Source organism: Miniopterus schreibersii (genome assembly GCF_964146895.1).
Source record: "Miniopterus schreibersii genome assembly, chromosome: 2".
Lineage (NCBI taxonomy): Eukaryota > Metazoa > Chordata > Mammalia > Chiroptera > Miniopteridae > Miniopterus > Miniopterus schreibersii.
In genome coordinates this window covers 155,683,447-155,697,902 of record NC_138102.1, presented here as the reverse complement: position 1 = coordinate 155,697,902, position 14,456 = coordinate 155,683,447, and the positions used below count along the sequence as shown (strand labels likewise).

The following is a 14,456-nucleotide window of genomic DNA, read 5'->3' as shown; positions in this document are numbered from 1 at the left end:
ATTGTGATCGCAAGGAGGGAGACATCCCCTGAGAACGTAAGCTCACTGAGGGGAGGGATTTTGATCTGCATGCTCATTACTTTACCCTACCAGTGAACACAGAGACTGGTTATAGTGGGTGATCAATAAATATATTGAATAAAGAATGAATTAAGAAGGGGAATTTATGGAAGTAATCCTGATGAGCCTTAACATTTATAGAGCACTCATTTGTTCACCAGGCTCTGTGCAGGTACCGGATGCATGTGCAGAAATGTTTATATAGAAAACTGCCAACGTATGTAGTATGTTGAGATTTTAATTAAAACTTTATTTACCTTTTCTTACTACAGAGGATGCATGACAATAGGACACAGCTAAGTTGTTTTTTTGTTGTTGTTTGGTACCTGATAGGCACTTTTTATTACTAAATTATATTAGTGAAAAGGCCTATTTATCTAAACTTCTATCGCAACAACAATAATTAACATTACTATATAAGGGTTCTCTCAATAACTTCCTCGTAGAATTAACAGAAATTTTGTACTTCACTAACAATCAGTCTTGGGTTTTTGGTTTTTTCCATCACATATGAACCAGGTAACTTAACGTTTTGCTGTTTTTTTTGTGTGGTTTTCTTTTTTTTAACCCTCACCTGATGATATGTTTTATTTTAGAGAGATGTTTCTGTGAGAGAGAAACATCAATTGGTTGCCTCCTGTACCCGCCCCAGCCAGGGATTGAACCTGCAACCTGGCGATGAGCTCTACCCAGGAATGGAACTGCCACCTTTTGGTGCCCAGGACGAAGCTCCAACCAACTAGGCCACCCAGCCAGGGCAACTTAGGTCTTTTTTCGCCCTGGTTGCCAAGAATCACAAAATAATTAATGCTAAAAGCAAAATTAGTTGATAATTTTAATAATTACCTCAAATTGCTTTGTGATACCAACACAAAAAAATATCTTTGGGGTTCAGGGAAAATAGCCGATCCGGGTTTTCTTATTTCTTTAGAGAAGAAACTTGCTATTTTGTTACGTTTTCAGGCAACCTTCCTTTATTTGCTTATATTTCTAAATATCTGTAGCCAAGACTAACAGCGGGTTTTTCATGTAGCTGGGCAATTAGGAGAAGTCCGTTTCCTGCAATCTAGTAAAATAATCTCTTGATATCTAAATATGTTTGTTTTCAACTAAATTCAAATATTGAAAAGTTTCTACATTACCCAAGTCCCTTAATAAAGTAACCTTACTATTCTGACTGTTGTATTGCTCAAGTTCACTTACATACACTCTGATTATAACTCAGACATTTTTATCATTGTTTATTCCCACGGATTACAAACACCTCTGGGCATTTTTTCAAATCTGGTTGTGCTCTGTACAACTGTTTAGAAAACACTGTCCACAGTGCTGTCCTATGCCCTTGTATAAATTCATTTAGAATATATACCAGCAAAAAGCTGGCCATTATGAATAGCATAGATATTAATTGTATCACCCATTATTTTCCCTCTTGGTTACCAAGTAACGCAGAGCTCCTCCTGATAAACAGTAAGACTATTAGCCCAGGCCCTTAGCACACTCAGGTTCCTTTTCTTTCTCAAGGCTGCTGATCTTGTATTCTAACAGTCTAATTACACAAGTGCATTTCTTATTCAACCTCAAGTTCCTTTTATGAGTAGGTAAGGTATAAATACATAAATATACAGCAGCTCGTTAGTTACTCTGTTGCATTATTTAAAACATATCCAGTAAAAGAGCCATCATGGTCCAGCTACTCTATAATGTCCATGTAGGTTTCTGTAAGTTCGCTCTGCAAGCACAGCTCATGGATTCCCATCATATTTTTATGGATGAGCAAGCCGAAGTCAGAGAAGTTGAGTGACATAATCAGCTAATGGAGAAAATACAGGATTGGGGGGGGGGGGGAGTAACAGCTAAGCCAGCCGTATTCTAGCCAACATATTACTGAGCTACAAGAGCCTCCGTGAGTTTAAAAACCCAGCTGTGTTTTCCACTTTTTGCACTACGAGCAATAATAAAGATGCAGTAATTGTAAGTTAGTTAAAACCCTTCAAAGATATTAAAGATGGAAATTATGCATCCAATTACAAACCCATCCTTCTATTTCTAAAGTAAATGAAGCAATGCTGATTACTACATATTAGATAAGAAAATCGAAGCTGCAGAGAGGTTAAGCAGCATTAAGTCTCCGAGGAAAACATTTTCAGTAGTCTGAGTAATATATACATTTCATATGACTTAAAATTTAGCTATTTAAAGCAATGTATATGCATATCCCTTAAAATGAATATAGCTCAAGCAATTGTACCTCTGAGATGAAATTTTTAAGGAAAAAATAAATTAATGAGGACTATCAGGACATCTAGCAAATTCCTTCAGCATGACATAAAAGAATCCCAGTGCTTGAAACACGATCGCCAGTCCTACCATCCTCTCTCCTGAAAGGCTTTCGTTGGGGACAGAGTAACAACCCAAGGATCTAAAATATTCTCGGAAATGCTATGTATTTTCCTGCCTGGCAAAACAGAGAGAGAGAAGCATGCCTGCCTGATATCCCTAGCTCTCCTAACAGACTGAATTCAGTGGATACAGTTGAAGTCAGAGCAGACATAAGGAGCCGAAGACATGGCCAAGGCCTTCTACGTTGTTAGAATTCAGACTGATGCTCTAAAAATTATATCACTCAGAAATACATATAAGTCTACCAAACATGAAATGTTAAACAGAAAAATAATTGCTTCCACTAAACTTGGCTTCATGATCCTTACACCAAACTAACAATTAGAGAGAGTCCAATTTCAATTCATTTCTTAGATTGCATTTTTCATTGCTCCCATTAACTGTGAATTTGAGAGATCATATAAATGGCAGTATTCCAAAGATTCCTTGTTGCTTTGTAAAAGATACATAGGTGCCTATTAGAGGATTTAAACTATTGTACCTAAGCATTCTTTCCCCGTGATATTTTTCTCTGTGGAAAGTTTCTTTTTTAAAAAAAAAATGAGGTCTCATGGGTGCCCAGATTTTGTGAATCTGCTACTAATTAAGTAGTCAAGACATATGTACATGAAATAAAGAACAATTTCATGATGATATACAGCATAAGCTAGCATGTAAGTATATATGCAGTTTTGGGTGAAGGTAACAAACATATGAATTCGAAACCTAGATAAGATCATTGTTGGTTGGAATTCACCTAGAAAATTCAGTAAGTAGGTCTCAATTGGATCTCAGAAGAACTAAGATAATACTAAAATGAGTTTTAAGAACAGGCGGAGATATTTTATTAGTTTCGGAGGGGTGGTGGCATAATGAACAAAGTAATAAAAGTTCCTAGCATGGGGAAAGATATTACAGGGCCCTATCTATGTAGTTTGCTGACATGATTGGCAAAGAGTGATTTCCAAAGTGCACAGTTGAATAATATCCTTGACTGCCAGAATGCTAATATCAGTTTTGCAGGATTCTATTAATCTTACATAGTACCTGTGTTACATACAAATATTATTAGCATACATGCATTTTTGCAAGAAATTATTCCCCCAAACACTTCTTGAGTATCTACTATACGCTAAGTATGTAATTGGCATAGAAACAGGAAAAAATTTTTGTGTCTGTGCACAAGGAATTTATACTCTACTGGGAAAAAATATCATTAACTTTATCATGATGATGATAACAGGAAAATATTTTTATTCTGTTTTTATTATAATATTAAACTGTAAAATAATATAGTTTTAGAGTGTGTCCTGTCCTAGTCATTCATTCATTCATTCATTCATTCAGTTTTTAAAAAAATGTTTTTATTGATTTTACAGAGAAAAGAAGGCAGAGGGAGAGAGAAAGAGAAACATCGATATGAGAGAGAAAGATTGATGAGTTGCCTCCCATACGTAACCTGACCAGGAATCGAACCCACAACCCAAGCATATGCCCTGACCAGGAATCAAACCAGCAATCTTTTGGTGCACAGGACAACGCTCAATCAACTAGCCACACCAGCCAGGGCATTCGTTCATTTTTTTATTCATGCAACATTTGTTAAATGCCTACAATCAGGATCATTATCAAAGATTTGGACTTAACTCAATTATTGTTAATTCATTTTATATAAAGACATAAAGAGATACCATTCAAAGTCCCTACCAAAATTCCCAAAAGAAGTTCCTTTCTCTGATATCTGTGGTGCATTTTTGCAGAAGTTGTTGCTTCTTCCTAGAATGTCCTCCCCATCCCTCTGCCCTTCACGATTCAGTTCGAGTGTCACCTCTTCCATGAGTCCCCTCCGGCTCCTAAGGGAAGCGTCTTTGGGCACAGCTGCATTTTAACTAAAGCACACTGAATTATCATGCTTCACCTGTCTTCCTCTGCCCCTACACACTTACTTGTGAGCTTCTCGACGCATCTTTATTCATCTTTCCAGTTTAGCAACTGAAACAGTGCTTGACATAGAGGTGCTTAATAAACGCCCTTGAATCTCTATCTTACAATAAATGAGTCTCAGGTGCACTGTATGGATTTATTATAATATCCAAGTGCTAGCAGCTGGTTAAGGGTCCAGCCACACAGGTCTTTTGCTCCTCCAAACATGCCGAGCTCATTGTTACTCTCAAGCCACTCTCCGGGATGCTCCCCCACAGCTCCCCATTTCATACTGCTGGCTGTTGCTTTCTCAGTAGCTCTAGCCTCGGTTTCAGCTTTTCAGAGAAAGCCCTCCTGACCATCCGAACTACAGCAGCATCTCATTACTGTCCTTCATCACACTACATTCTCACCCGCTGCCTCGCTGGGCCCACTATCTGCTCTCCCTGGCCTGTCTACCCCTCATTGCTCCCAGTCGGAATGTAAATTCCCCCAGAGCTGGTCTCTTGCTGGCCTTCTTCGTGGCTGTATTCCTAGTATCTAGTATAATGCACAAGTTCTACTAAGCACTCAAAAATCCATGCAACTAAGCAAAGGATAAATGGGAAATGTGGATCCTTCACTCCACAGGTGGCAAACTCTGGCTCATGGGCTACACTCTACTTGCAGGTGAATTTTATTTGGACTACTCAGTGTTTTATAAAAATTTTGAATGACTTGTCAACTTTTAAAAATTAGAAGATTTCACATTTTTCAAAAATTCAGGCTTCTTTTGAAGGAGTAGAAGTGGAAATCCCAGGCCTGCAATCCCAATTGGAAAGTCAACAGAGGTCAGTAATGGGGGCCTGCTTTGGAAGACTATTACCAGATTGCCCCAGCCATACCTGCCCCCATATCACTCACTCACATGCCCTGCCTGGCCCTGAAGGTGGTTTAGTTCAGTAGATCTCTTCTACTACAGGTGTCTCTATGACCCATGCTCTACCTCACATCCATGTAACTCCTACACACCCTGCCCTCAGAGACTGCTGTTGCTACTAAGTCTTGGACTATGTCTTTACAGATGAGTTAGCATCAGAACTTGCCTTTTTATCATTTCTGCATGATAACATGAAAAAATTATACATAATTAATTACAAAACCTGAATTCATTCTACATTAGAAGAAAATTTAAGTGTTTAACAGATCTCAAGGTTATAAAAGAAAACTAACACAAAAATATTTAGAAAGCAAATGAATCAGGGAGTAGATATAATGATTATGATTAAGGTTTTATTAACCTTAATTAAAATTCACTAGGAAAAAAATAAGTCCCAACAGTGTGGATAAACCTGTTTTTAAGTAATTCACAGGAGAAACAGAAATGTCCAAATAACATGTTAAAAAATAGTCCGTTTTATTAGTAATCCAAAATATGTGACTTAAAATTAGATCCCATTTAATCTATAATTCATTAATTCATTTGACAAACATTTGTTGAGGGGTTACTATATTCCAAACACTATTAGTTTGGTAAATATTTTTCTAAATGGTAATAATTTTAGAATTCAGTAAGATGAATACCATCGCATACTGTGAAAAACAATTTTCTAATACGCATCAATAACCATAAGATAGTTACTACCCTGTGACCTAGTAATTAAACTTCTTGGAATTCAGTCTAGGAAAGGAATGAGTGTAGCAGGCAAAAATTAATGTATGAGGATATTACTCACAGCATAATTTATAACAAAAAACATTAGAAACCTCAATGTCTAACAAAAAGGGGTGATTCTATAAATTACGGTACATTCAAACAATGAACAATTATGCTGACATTAAAATTACATTTTCAAAAATCATTTAGTGAGATGGGGAAATGCTCATGAAAAATTTTAAAGCCTGTATTTAAAAAATAATTTCAGAGAGCAAATTTAAAGTGATCCATTCTTTCCTGCCTTATGAGCCAGAAGTTATTTTTGCTTTCCAGTGGCTTGCTACCTAATCCTTCTTTACATCCTGTAAAGCATATAATATTTCTCTATATACTTCTTAATTCTAATACGTATCAAAACAGAGGGTATCACATATTCGTAGAAGCATTATTCATAATAGCCAAGATATGAAACAACCTAACTATCCATGGATGGATAAAGATGTGAGAGCAGGTTATGCTTATTACAACAGCTTCATTAACTCTGTGTTTAGCATACTCACAACTGTAAACCTATTCTTGCCCCACCCTGTGTGTGTGTGTGTGTGTGTGTGCGTGTACACACAGTGGAATCAAATTCAACCATGAGAAAGAAGGAAATCCTGCTGTTTCCACACTTGGAGGAAACTTGAGGGCATTATGCTAAGTGAATAAATCAGAGAAAGACAAATACTGCATAGTATCACTTATATGCGAAATCTAAAAATGTCAACCTCAGAGAAACAGAGAAAGTAGTGTGGTTACCAGGGGTTGGGAGGTGAAGGAAATGGGGAAATATTGGCCAAAGGATACAAACTTCCAGTTATAAGATTAACAAATTCTGAGGGTGTTATGTATAGCCTAGTGATTGTGGCTAATAATAATGTACCATATAATTGAATGTTGCCAAAAGGGTAGATCTTATCCATTCTCACGACCAAAAAGAAATGGTAATTAAGCAACTGGATGGAGTTGCGAGCTAAGGCTATGGTGGTAGTCATTTTGCAATAAATAAATGTATAAACTCAATACATCAGACACCTTAAACTTATGCAATGTTATATGTCAATTATATCTCTATAAAGCTTGGGGAGAAAATAAAATAAAAGGTCTCAAACAGAAAAATAAAAATTTCTACATTGGACCAGAGAAACAATATGGCTTAATATGTGCTAAACATCTCCAAAGTACTGACCAGTTTTCTAGACTGTGGGCAGTGACTGCTGCATAGAAACACAGGAGTAAAGGGGAGAACAAACAGGAAGAAAGCAGAATGTGAAAAACCAAGACTAGAGTGGCGTGGGGAGAAAGCCCAAAAAGGCACATCATTTAATTATAAGGTAATTCTCTGCACGACACTATAGTATCAGAACTTAAGAAATTCCCTTTTTTAAGTATTTATAGTTTTATGTAGATCAGACAAGATACTTACAAGAAGCAAATAATGCTTCTTGTAACACCAACCACAAGAACGACCAAAAAGGATGTCACAGTAGAAAAAGCAGAACTACCTCACTACCATAAAAAGAAATAACAACAAAAATTGAAAGTCTGAGGGCACCAAAATAGGCTGTCTGTACAAAAGATGATTATAGTAAAACAGGGAGGAAGCTGAACCTCAGTTTTGGAATTACTGAACCGTGCAAAGGCAGAAGCCAATCTGCATGGTCATCAGCATGCAGGAGCAGAAGGGCTCCACAGTCTCGGTGAAAACAGTGAAACCTGGACTCAGCCAAACCCCTGGAGCACAGCTTCATGGCCCCTTCTGGAAGCAAAGCTTACAGCCACCATCCTTTGGTGCCTCGGTGGGGAAGCTGTTCGGATGACAGGCTCGGAAGAACTCAGCAACCGTGTTTGGCCTCCCAAGTAACAAAATATAGTATCCTGGCCTGGAGAACGCCAAAGAAGTCACTTGTGGGAAGATCAAAAGAGCACGGTGGGCTCTCTTCTATAAGTGAAAACAACTTTTCATAAAAATATATTTATAAACTGGCAAGGCAACAACTCCCTGTGCCACTATAAGAAAAGAAGCAGGCAGTCACTTACCTCTACACTGTCTGTTACACACATTGTTCTATATATTTTGTATTCCTATCCCCTCATTGAGTTCCTAGAAGGAACCTATGTGGACTCTTATTTCATATTTACACTCTTACAATGTAATCATAAGGCTTAAAGAATTCGGCAATTAAGAATCTCCTTTCCCCTACTCAGCCTGACATTCTCTCTCTTCCTGGAGTCTGGCCTTATTCATGTACTTCTACGTTGTACCATCACGGCTCTGCAAACTACTGCGTTTCTAACACTTTGGCTTTGGAAAATTAATTAACCTCTATATATCCACTCAAGCCATTTTCAAATCTCTCCATTTCAGTATGTTGTTTTTAACCCCTTGCTACATTTTTACTGCTTCTGAATTCCCATTCCTTGGACAATGTCACCCTTATCTTTGAATATAACCTGTTCTCTCCAAGCATTCCCATAAACTCAAATCCATCAAAATCATTGACTTCCATGCTGTCTTTATTTTTAAATTCTTTCTTGTTTTACATCATTGCCTTCTGATTTATGACTAACTCTTGCATTCATTATTCTCATTCCCCATTCTTCTCAACATCCACCTTAGCCTGCTGTTAAAATTTGTATTCTCTGCTCTCATACTTAATCTGCTTAAAACTGAGCCGGCCTAACATAAGTCTTTTCTTGACCTTGACATATTTACTGTTACTCACATTAGACTGGTAATATGAGATTGCATTTTAAAACATCGTCTTCATGGACATGAGGTAATCTGGCTCAAATATCTACCACTCTGCTGGTTCCGGCGCTGACTTAGCTGGTCTGGTTGTTCATTTCCCACATAAAAGCTACATGGTCGGGTCTTGTTCGTGAAGCTGCTCACTCATTCAGAGCAAATAACCTCTCCAGACAGAACAAAACCAGCTCACAGTCAAGAAAACATGGGTGGTGATATTCTCCAATTTCCTTCTAGAACTTTCTACTGCTCACCCCGCTCTACTCTTTTTTGCTGCTTCCCTTCCACAATGCTACAGCTTCTGAAGTAGCTCTTTGCTCACGTACACATTCTGTGTCACCACATTTCTGTATTTGTTATAGCAGTCAATATTATTTTAATTCTCAGCCTGTGATTTTTTTTCTTTCCACTCACATTCAATCTCTAGTCATTTCTTTTCTAGCTTGACTCAATTCCTGTCACCTGATTTCTCTTTCTCCCTAAAACTACACCTTTTCCACATTCTAAATCTCTGTGTTCTACTTCCTTCAACTTGTCCTTCATCTTAGCTTTTAGTTCCTCAATACTTAAAATTCCTTTTGGTCTTTCTAGCTATAACCCATCTACCCTTGCCTTTTTTCTGTCCTATATATAGATTTGTTATACTATGAGAGACCTCAAAATCTTCTCAAGGATACAACTATATTAAAAACAATAGCAACTTCTTTTAGAATTTCACTGTAAAGGTAAATATATAGTAAAGGTAGTAAATTAATAACTTATACAACTAGTATAAAGGTTAAAAGACAAAAGTAATAAAAATAACTATGATTACAAAGATAATTTAAGGGATATACAATAAAATAATAAAATGTAAAATGTGACACAAAAAAACAAAATGTGTGCCCTGGCCAGTTGGCTCAGTCGGGCATCATCCATGCACCTGATATCATGCTACCTGATATCAAACTATGCCGCAAGGCCATAGTAACCAAAACAGCATGGTACTGGCATAAAAACAGACATACAGATCAATAAAATGGAATAGAGAGCCCAGAAATTAACCTACCTTTTATGGTCAATTAATATTTGACAAAGGAGGCAAAAACATACAATGGGGTAAAGATAGTCTATTCAATAGATGATTGTGGGGAAACGGGACAGATACATGCAAAAAAATGAAACTAGAACCACCTTCTTACGCCATACACAATAAATTCAAAGTGAATTAAAGATTTAAATGTTAGACTCAAAACCATAAAAATCCTAGAAGAAAACATATGCAATAAAATCTTGGACATTTCTCATAGCAATATTTTTTCTGATCTATCCTCTCAGGCAAGGGAAACAAAGGAAAAATAAATGGGACTACATCAAACGAAAAAGGTTTTGCACAGCAAAGGAAACCATCAACAAAATGAAAAGATAACCCACTGAGTGAAAGAACCTAATTGCCAACGATATATCTGATAAAGGGTTAAAGATCTTATAAAACTCAACACCAACCCCGCCCCCCCCAAACACAAACAATCCAATTAAGAAATGGGCAAAGGACCTGAATAAACACTAAAGAGGATATACCGATGGACAACAGACACATGAAAAGATGCTCAAGTTCACTAAGCATCAGAGAAATGCAAACTAAAACCACAATGAGATACCACCTCACACCTGTGAGGATGGCTACCATCAATAAATCAACAAACAACAAGTGTTGGGGAGGATGTGGAGAAAAGGGAAGCCTCGTGCACTGTTGGAAGAATGCAGGCTGGTGCAGCCCCTGTGGAAAGCTGTATGGAGTTACCTCAAAAAATGAAAAGTGGAACTGCCTCATGGCCCAGCGATTCCACTTCTGGAAATATATCCAAAGAAACCCAAAACAATGATTTGAAAGAATATATGCACCCCTATGTTCACTGTAGCGTTATTTATAATAAACAAGATTTGGAAGCAGCACAAGTGCCCATCAGTAGATAAGTGGATTAAAAAGCTGTGGGACATTTACACAATGGAATACTACGAGGCCATAAAAAAGAAGGAAATTTTATCTTTTGCAACAGTGTGGATGGACCTGGAGAATATTACGCTAAGTGAAATAAGCCAGTCAGAGAAAGACAAGTACCATATGATTTCACTTATAGGTGGAATCTAATGAACAAAATAAACTAACAAAATAGAAACAGACTCATAGATACAGAGAACAGACTGACAGCTGTCAGAGGGGAGGTGATTTGGGGGGCTGGGTGAAAAAGGTGAGGGGATTAAGCAAAGGAAAAAAACCTCACAGACAATAGTATGGTAATTACCAGAGGGAAAGGGGAGTGGGAGGAGGTAGAAGAGGGTAAAGGGGGTAAATGGTGATAAAAGGAGACTTGACTTGGAGTGGTGAACACACAGTACAATATACAGACGATGGATTATAGAATTGTACACCTGAAACCTATATAATTTTATTAACCAATGTCATCCCAATTAACTCAATAAAAATTAAAAAATAAACAAGAAGGTAAGACATTTGTAAATATTTAGGTACCCAACATAGGAGCACCTGAATATATAAAACAGATATTAACAGACCTAATGGGGAAAATAGACAGCAATACAATAACAGTGATGTAGTTTAATATTCCACTTACACAGATGAATAGATAATCTGGACAAGAAATCAATAAGGGAAAATCGGCCTTAAATGATACCAGATGAACTAACAAATATTTATAGAACATTTCATCCTAAAGCAACAGAATACACATTCTTCTCAAGTGCATGTAGAACATTTTCCAAGATAAATCACATGTTAGGCCACAAAACAAGTCTTCATAAATTTAAGAGGACTGAAATTGTATCAAGCATCTTTTCTGACCACAATGCATGAAACTAGAAATTAATTACACAAAGAAAGCTTACACCATACATAAAAATTAACTCAAAATGGATTAGACTTGAATGTAAGACCTGAGACTCCTAGAGGAAAACATAAGAGAGAAGCTGGGTTTTGACACAGGTCTTGGTGATGACCTATTGAATCTGACACCAAAAGCAAAAATAAATCAGTGAGATTACATCAAACTAAAAAGCTTCTTTTGCACAGCAAAGAAGGCATCAATAAAATTAAAAGGCAACCTACTGAATGCTATCAAAATATATCAAGAACTCATACAACTAATATCGAAAATATATAAAGAACTCATACAACTCAAAAGTAAAAACAAAACCCAATAATTCAATTAAAACTGGGCAGAAGATCTAAATAGACACTTTTCTAAAGAAGATATTATACAAATGGCCAAGAGGTACATAAAGAGATGCTCTACATCATTAATCATCAGAGAAATGCAAATCAAAACTACAATGAGATATCACCTCACACCTGTTAGAATGACTATTATAAAAAAGACAAGAAACAACAAGGGTTGGTGAAGTAGGGGAGAAAGGAACACTCATGCACTGCTGGTGGGAATGTAAACTGGTGCAGCCACTATGGAAAACAGTATGCAGGTTCCCTAAAAATTAAAAAACTACCATCTGATCCAACAATTTCACTTCTGGGTATTTATTCAAATAAAACTAAAACACTAATATGAAAAGATATGTGCACACCCATGTTCGTTGAAGCATTATTTAAAATAGCCTAAGTGTCCATCAATGGATGAATGGATAAAAAAACATGCACACACACACACACACACACACACAGAAACATTATTCACCCATAAAAAGTGAAATCCTGCCATTTGCAACACCATCGATAAACCATTATGCTAACTGAAATAAGTCAAAGAAAAGACGAATACCTTATGATCTCTCTTATATATGGAATCTATATACATGTAATATTTAAATACAAGCTTATAGATACAGAGAACACACTGGTTACCAGAGGCTAGGAGAGAAATGGGTAAATTGCTTTTGTCTCATTTTTAGTTTAAATAATTTGAATTAAAGAAATATAGTTTATAATTTGACTCCTTCCCTGATCTTCTGTAAAAATTATATTTAAGTTTGTATACATTAGGTAGTTATACAAAGGATAGAGAAGGGCCAGAAATGTCTAAAGAGCAATCTTCTATCACCTTAAACTCATGCAATGCTGTATATCAGTGATATCTCAATAAAACTGAAAAAAATCAAAATAAAAGACTTAAATCTACCCACAATCTTACCTTATATCTATCAATGTTTGTTAAATTAAGTGGTAAGATGTACAGGAAAAGGGAGAGATTGTCAACGGGAGAAAATGATTAGGATGAAATGTCAGGAAAGTCTACAGAGCTTTGGACCTTTTTCTGTAAACAAAAGCAGGAGCTACTATAAACAAAATCAAATTGGCATATGTACACTTAAAATTTTTAACTTCTAAACAAATCTGCTTTAGAAGATGAAATTAGAGCTTTTCTATTAGTAGCAGATCTTCATGTCAATGGAATTAAACAAGCACCTGTTTATATTAAGTTGTCGTAAAATGGAAATGGTTCTCCCAAAAGAATTTAAAAGTTGGCCTAATACCTGTTAGAATTACAATGGAAGCCCACTAGAGGAAGAATGCCACCCTGTAATTCAGAATCCAGAAGCCATATCCAGGGGTGTCCTGATTAGACCTGAATGTACCCCCTTACTTCACACTGTCTTCTCAATAGCATCTCTTCTTCTCTCCTCAAAGACCTCCGTTTGTTACCATGGTCTACCTATTCCTCAGGCTATGACATGGCACTTCGCTGAACCCGCAGTTTTTGGTGCCAAGTACTGTTTTCTTGCGGATCAGTCCCTAGTACAGCCCTGGGGGCAGAGTGAGGCACCCTGGGAGCTTTTCCCCCTCCTTGGCCCAGAGCAAGGGGCAAGTGCTGAATAAATGAAGGAACCAGAACTTGATAATATGATGAGAAGCCACGACACAAAATGTAATGGATAAGATTAGCAAAATCACATTAAGATCTAAAACATCATACCTGATGGGCCAGAATATAGATATTGTGTCCAACATCTTTTGGGGAGACACCATCATCTCCGCCCTCATCACCTCCATGATCGCATTCCAGTCCTTGGTTATAGGCATTCTTCATCACATCCACCTACCAAAAACACAAAGAGAAACAGCAAGGTTGAAATGCCACCAACAGCATGCATTTCACATTGTTTCTGAGATATCCTGAAAAGCTGGAATGCTTGCTGCGACTTGAAAAGGATCCGAGAACCCTAAATGAAAATGGCCTTGGAAACCATCTTCAGGTAAATGAAAATGGCCTTGGAAACCATCTTCAGGTAAATGGAAGTGTTTCCCTACAATATTCCCTTTTCCTTGGAGAACTTTGCTTTGATTTTTGCTTTGAATGCTGACAGTTCTCATGAATCAGGAGACTCCGGAACTGTAATAAGTAGCTGTTATTGATGAAGTGCCCACGAGGTAACAGGGATCCAAGGTGCTGGGCATCGTCCTGTGCACTGAGGGCCTAACAGTGGATACAACAGAGCATCTGCCCTCAGGAGGTGAACACAACAGTCCTACAGCAAGACCAAGTGTGAGGCGCTAATTAAGCACAGGGCAGGGGCACTGCCTCAGTCAAGAGGCTGAGGTGGGCCATGAGGACAAAGCGGATGATGCGATAAATGTGCACACTGCTGTTCTTGAATAAATATATACTCTATTGCCCCATTTAACCATAAGTACAAAAGATACTGATTTTTGTA

General features: G+C 37.2%; 1 protein-coding gene across 2 annotated transcripts in view; it reads right to left on the bottom strand.

Moving 5' to 3' along the window:
- The window catches only part of ITPR2 (inositol 1,4,5-trisphosphate receptor type 2), a 405,501-nt gene that overhangs the window by 105,487 nt on the left and 285,558 nt on the right, over positions 1-14,456 (bottom strand). For both annotated transcript variants that reach the window (XM_081129350.1, XM_081129351.1), the window contains exon 45: positions 13,718-13,840. In XM_081129350.1, the coding sequence (XP_080985476.1) occupies positions 13,718-13,840 (123 nt within the window). The remainder of the gene's footprint in view (positions 1-13,717; positions 13,841-14,456) is intronic.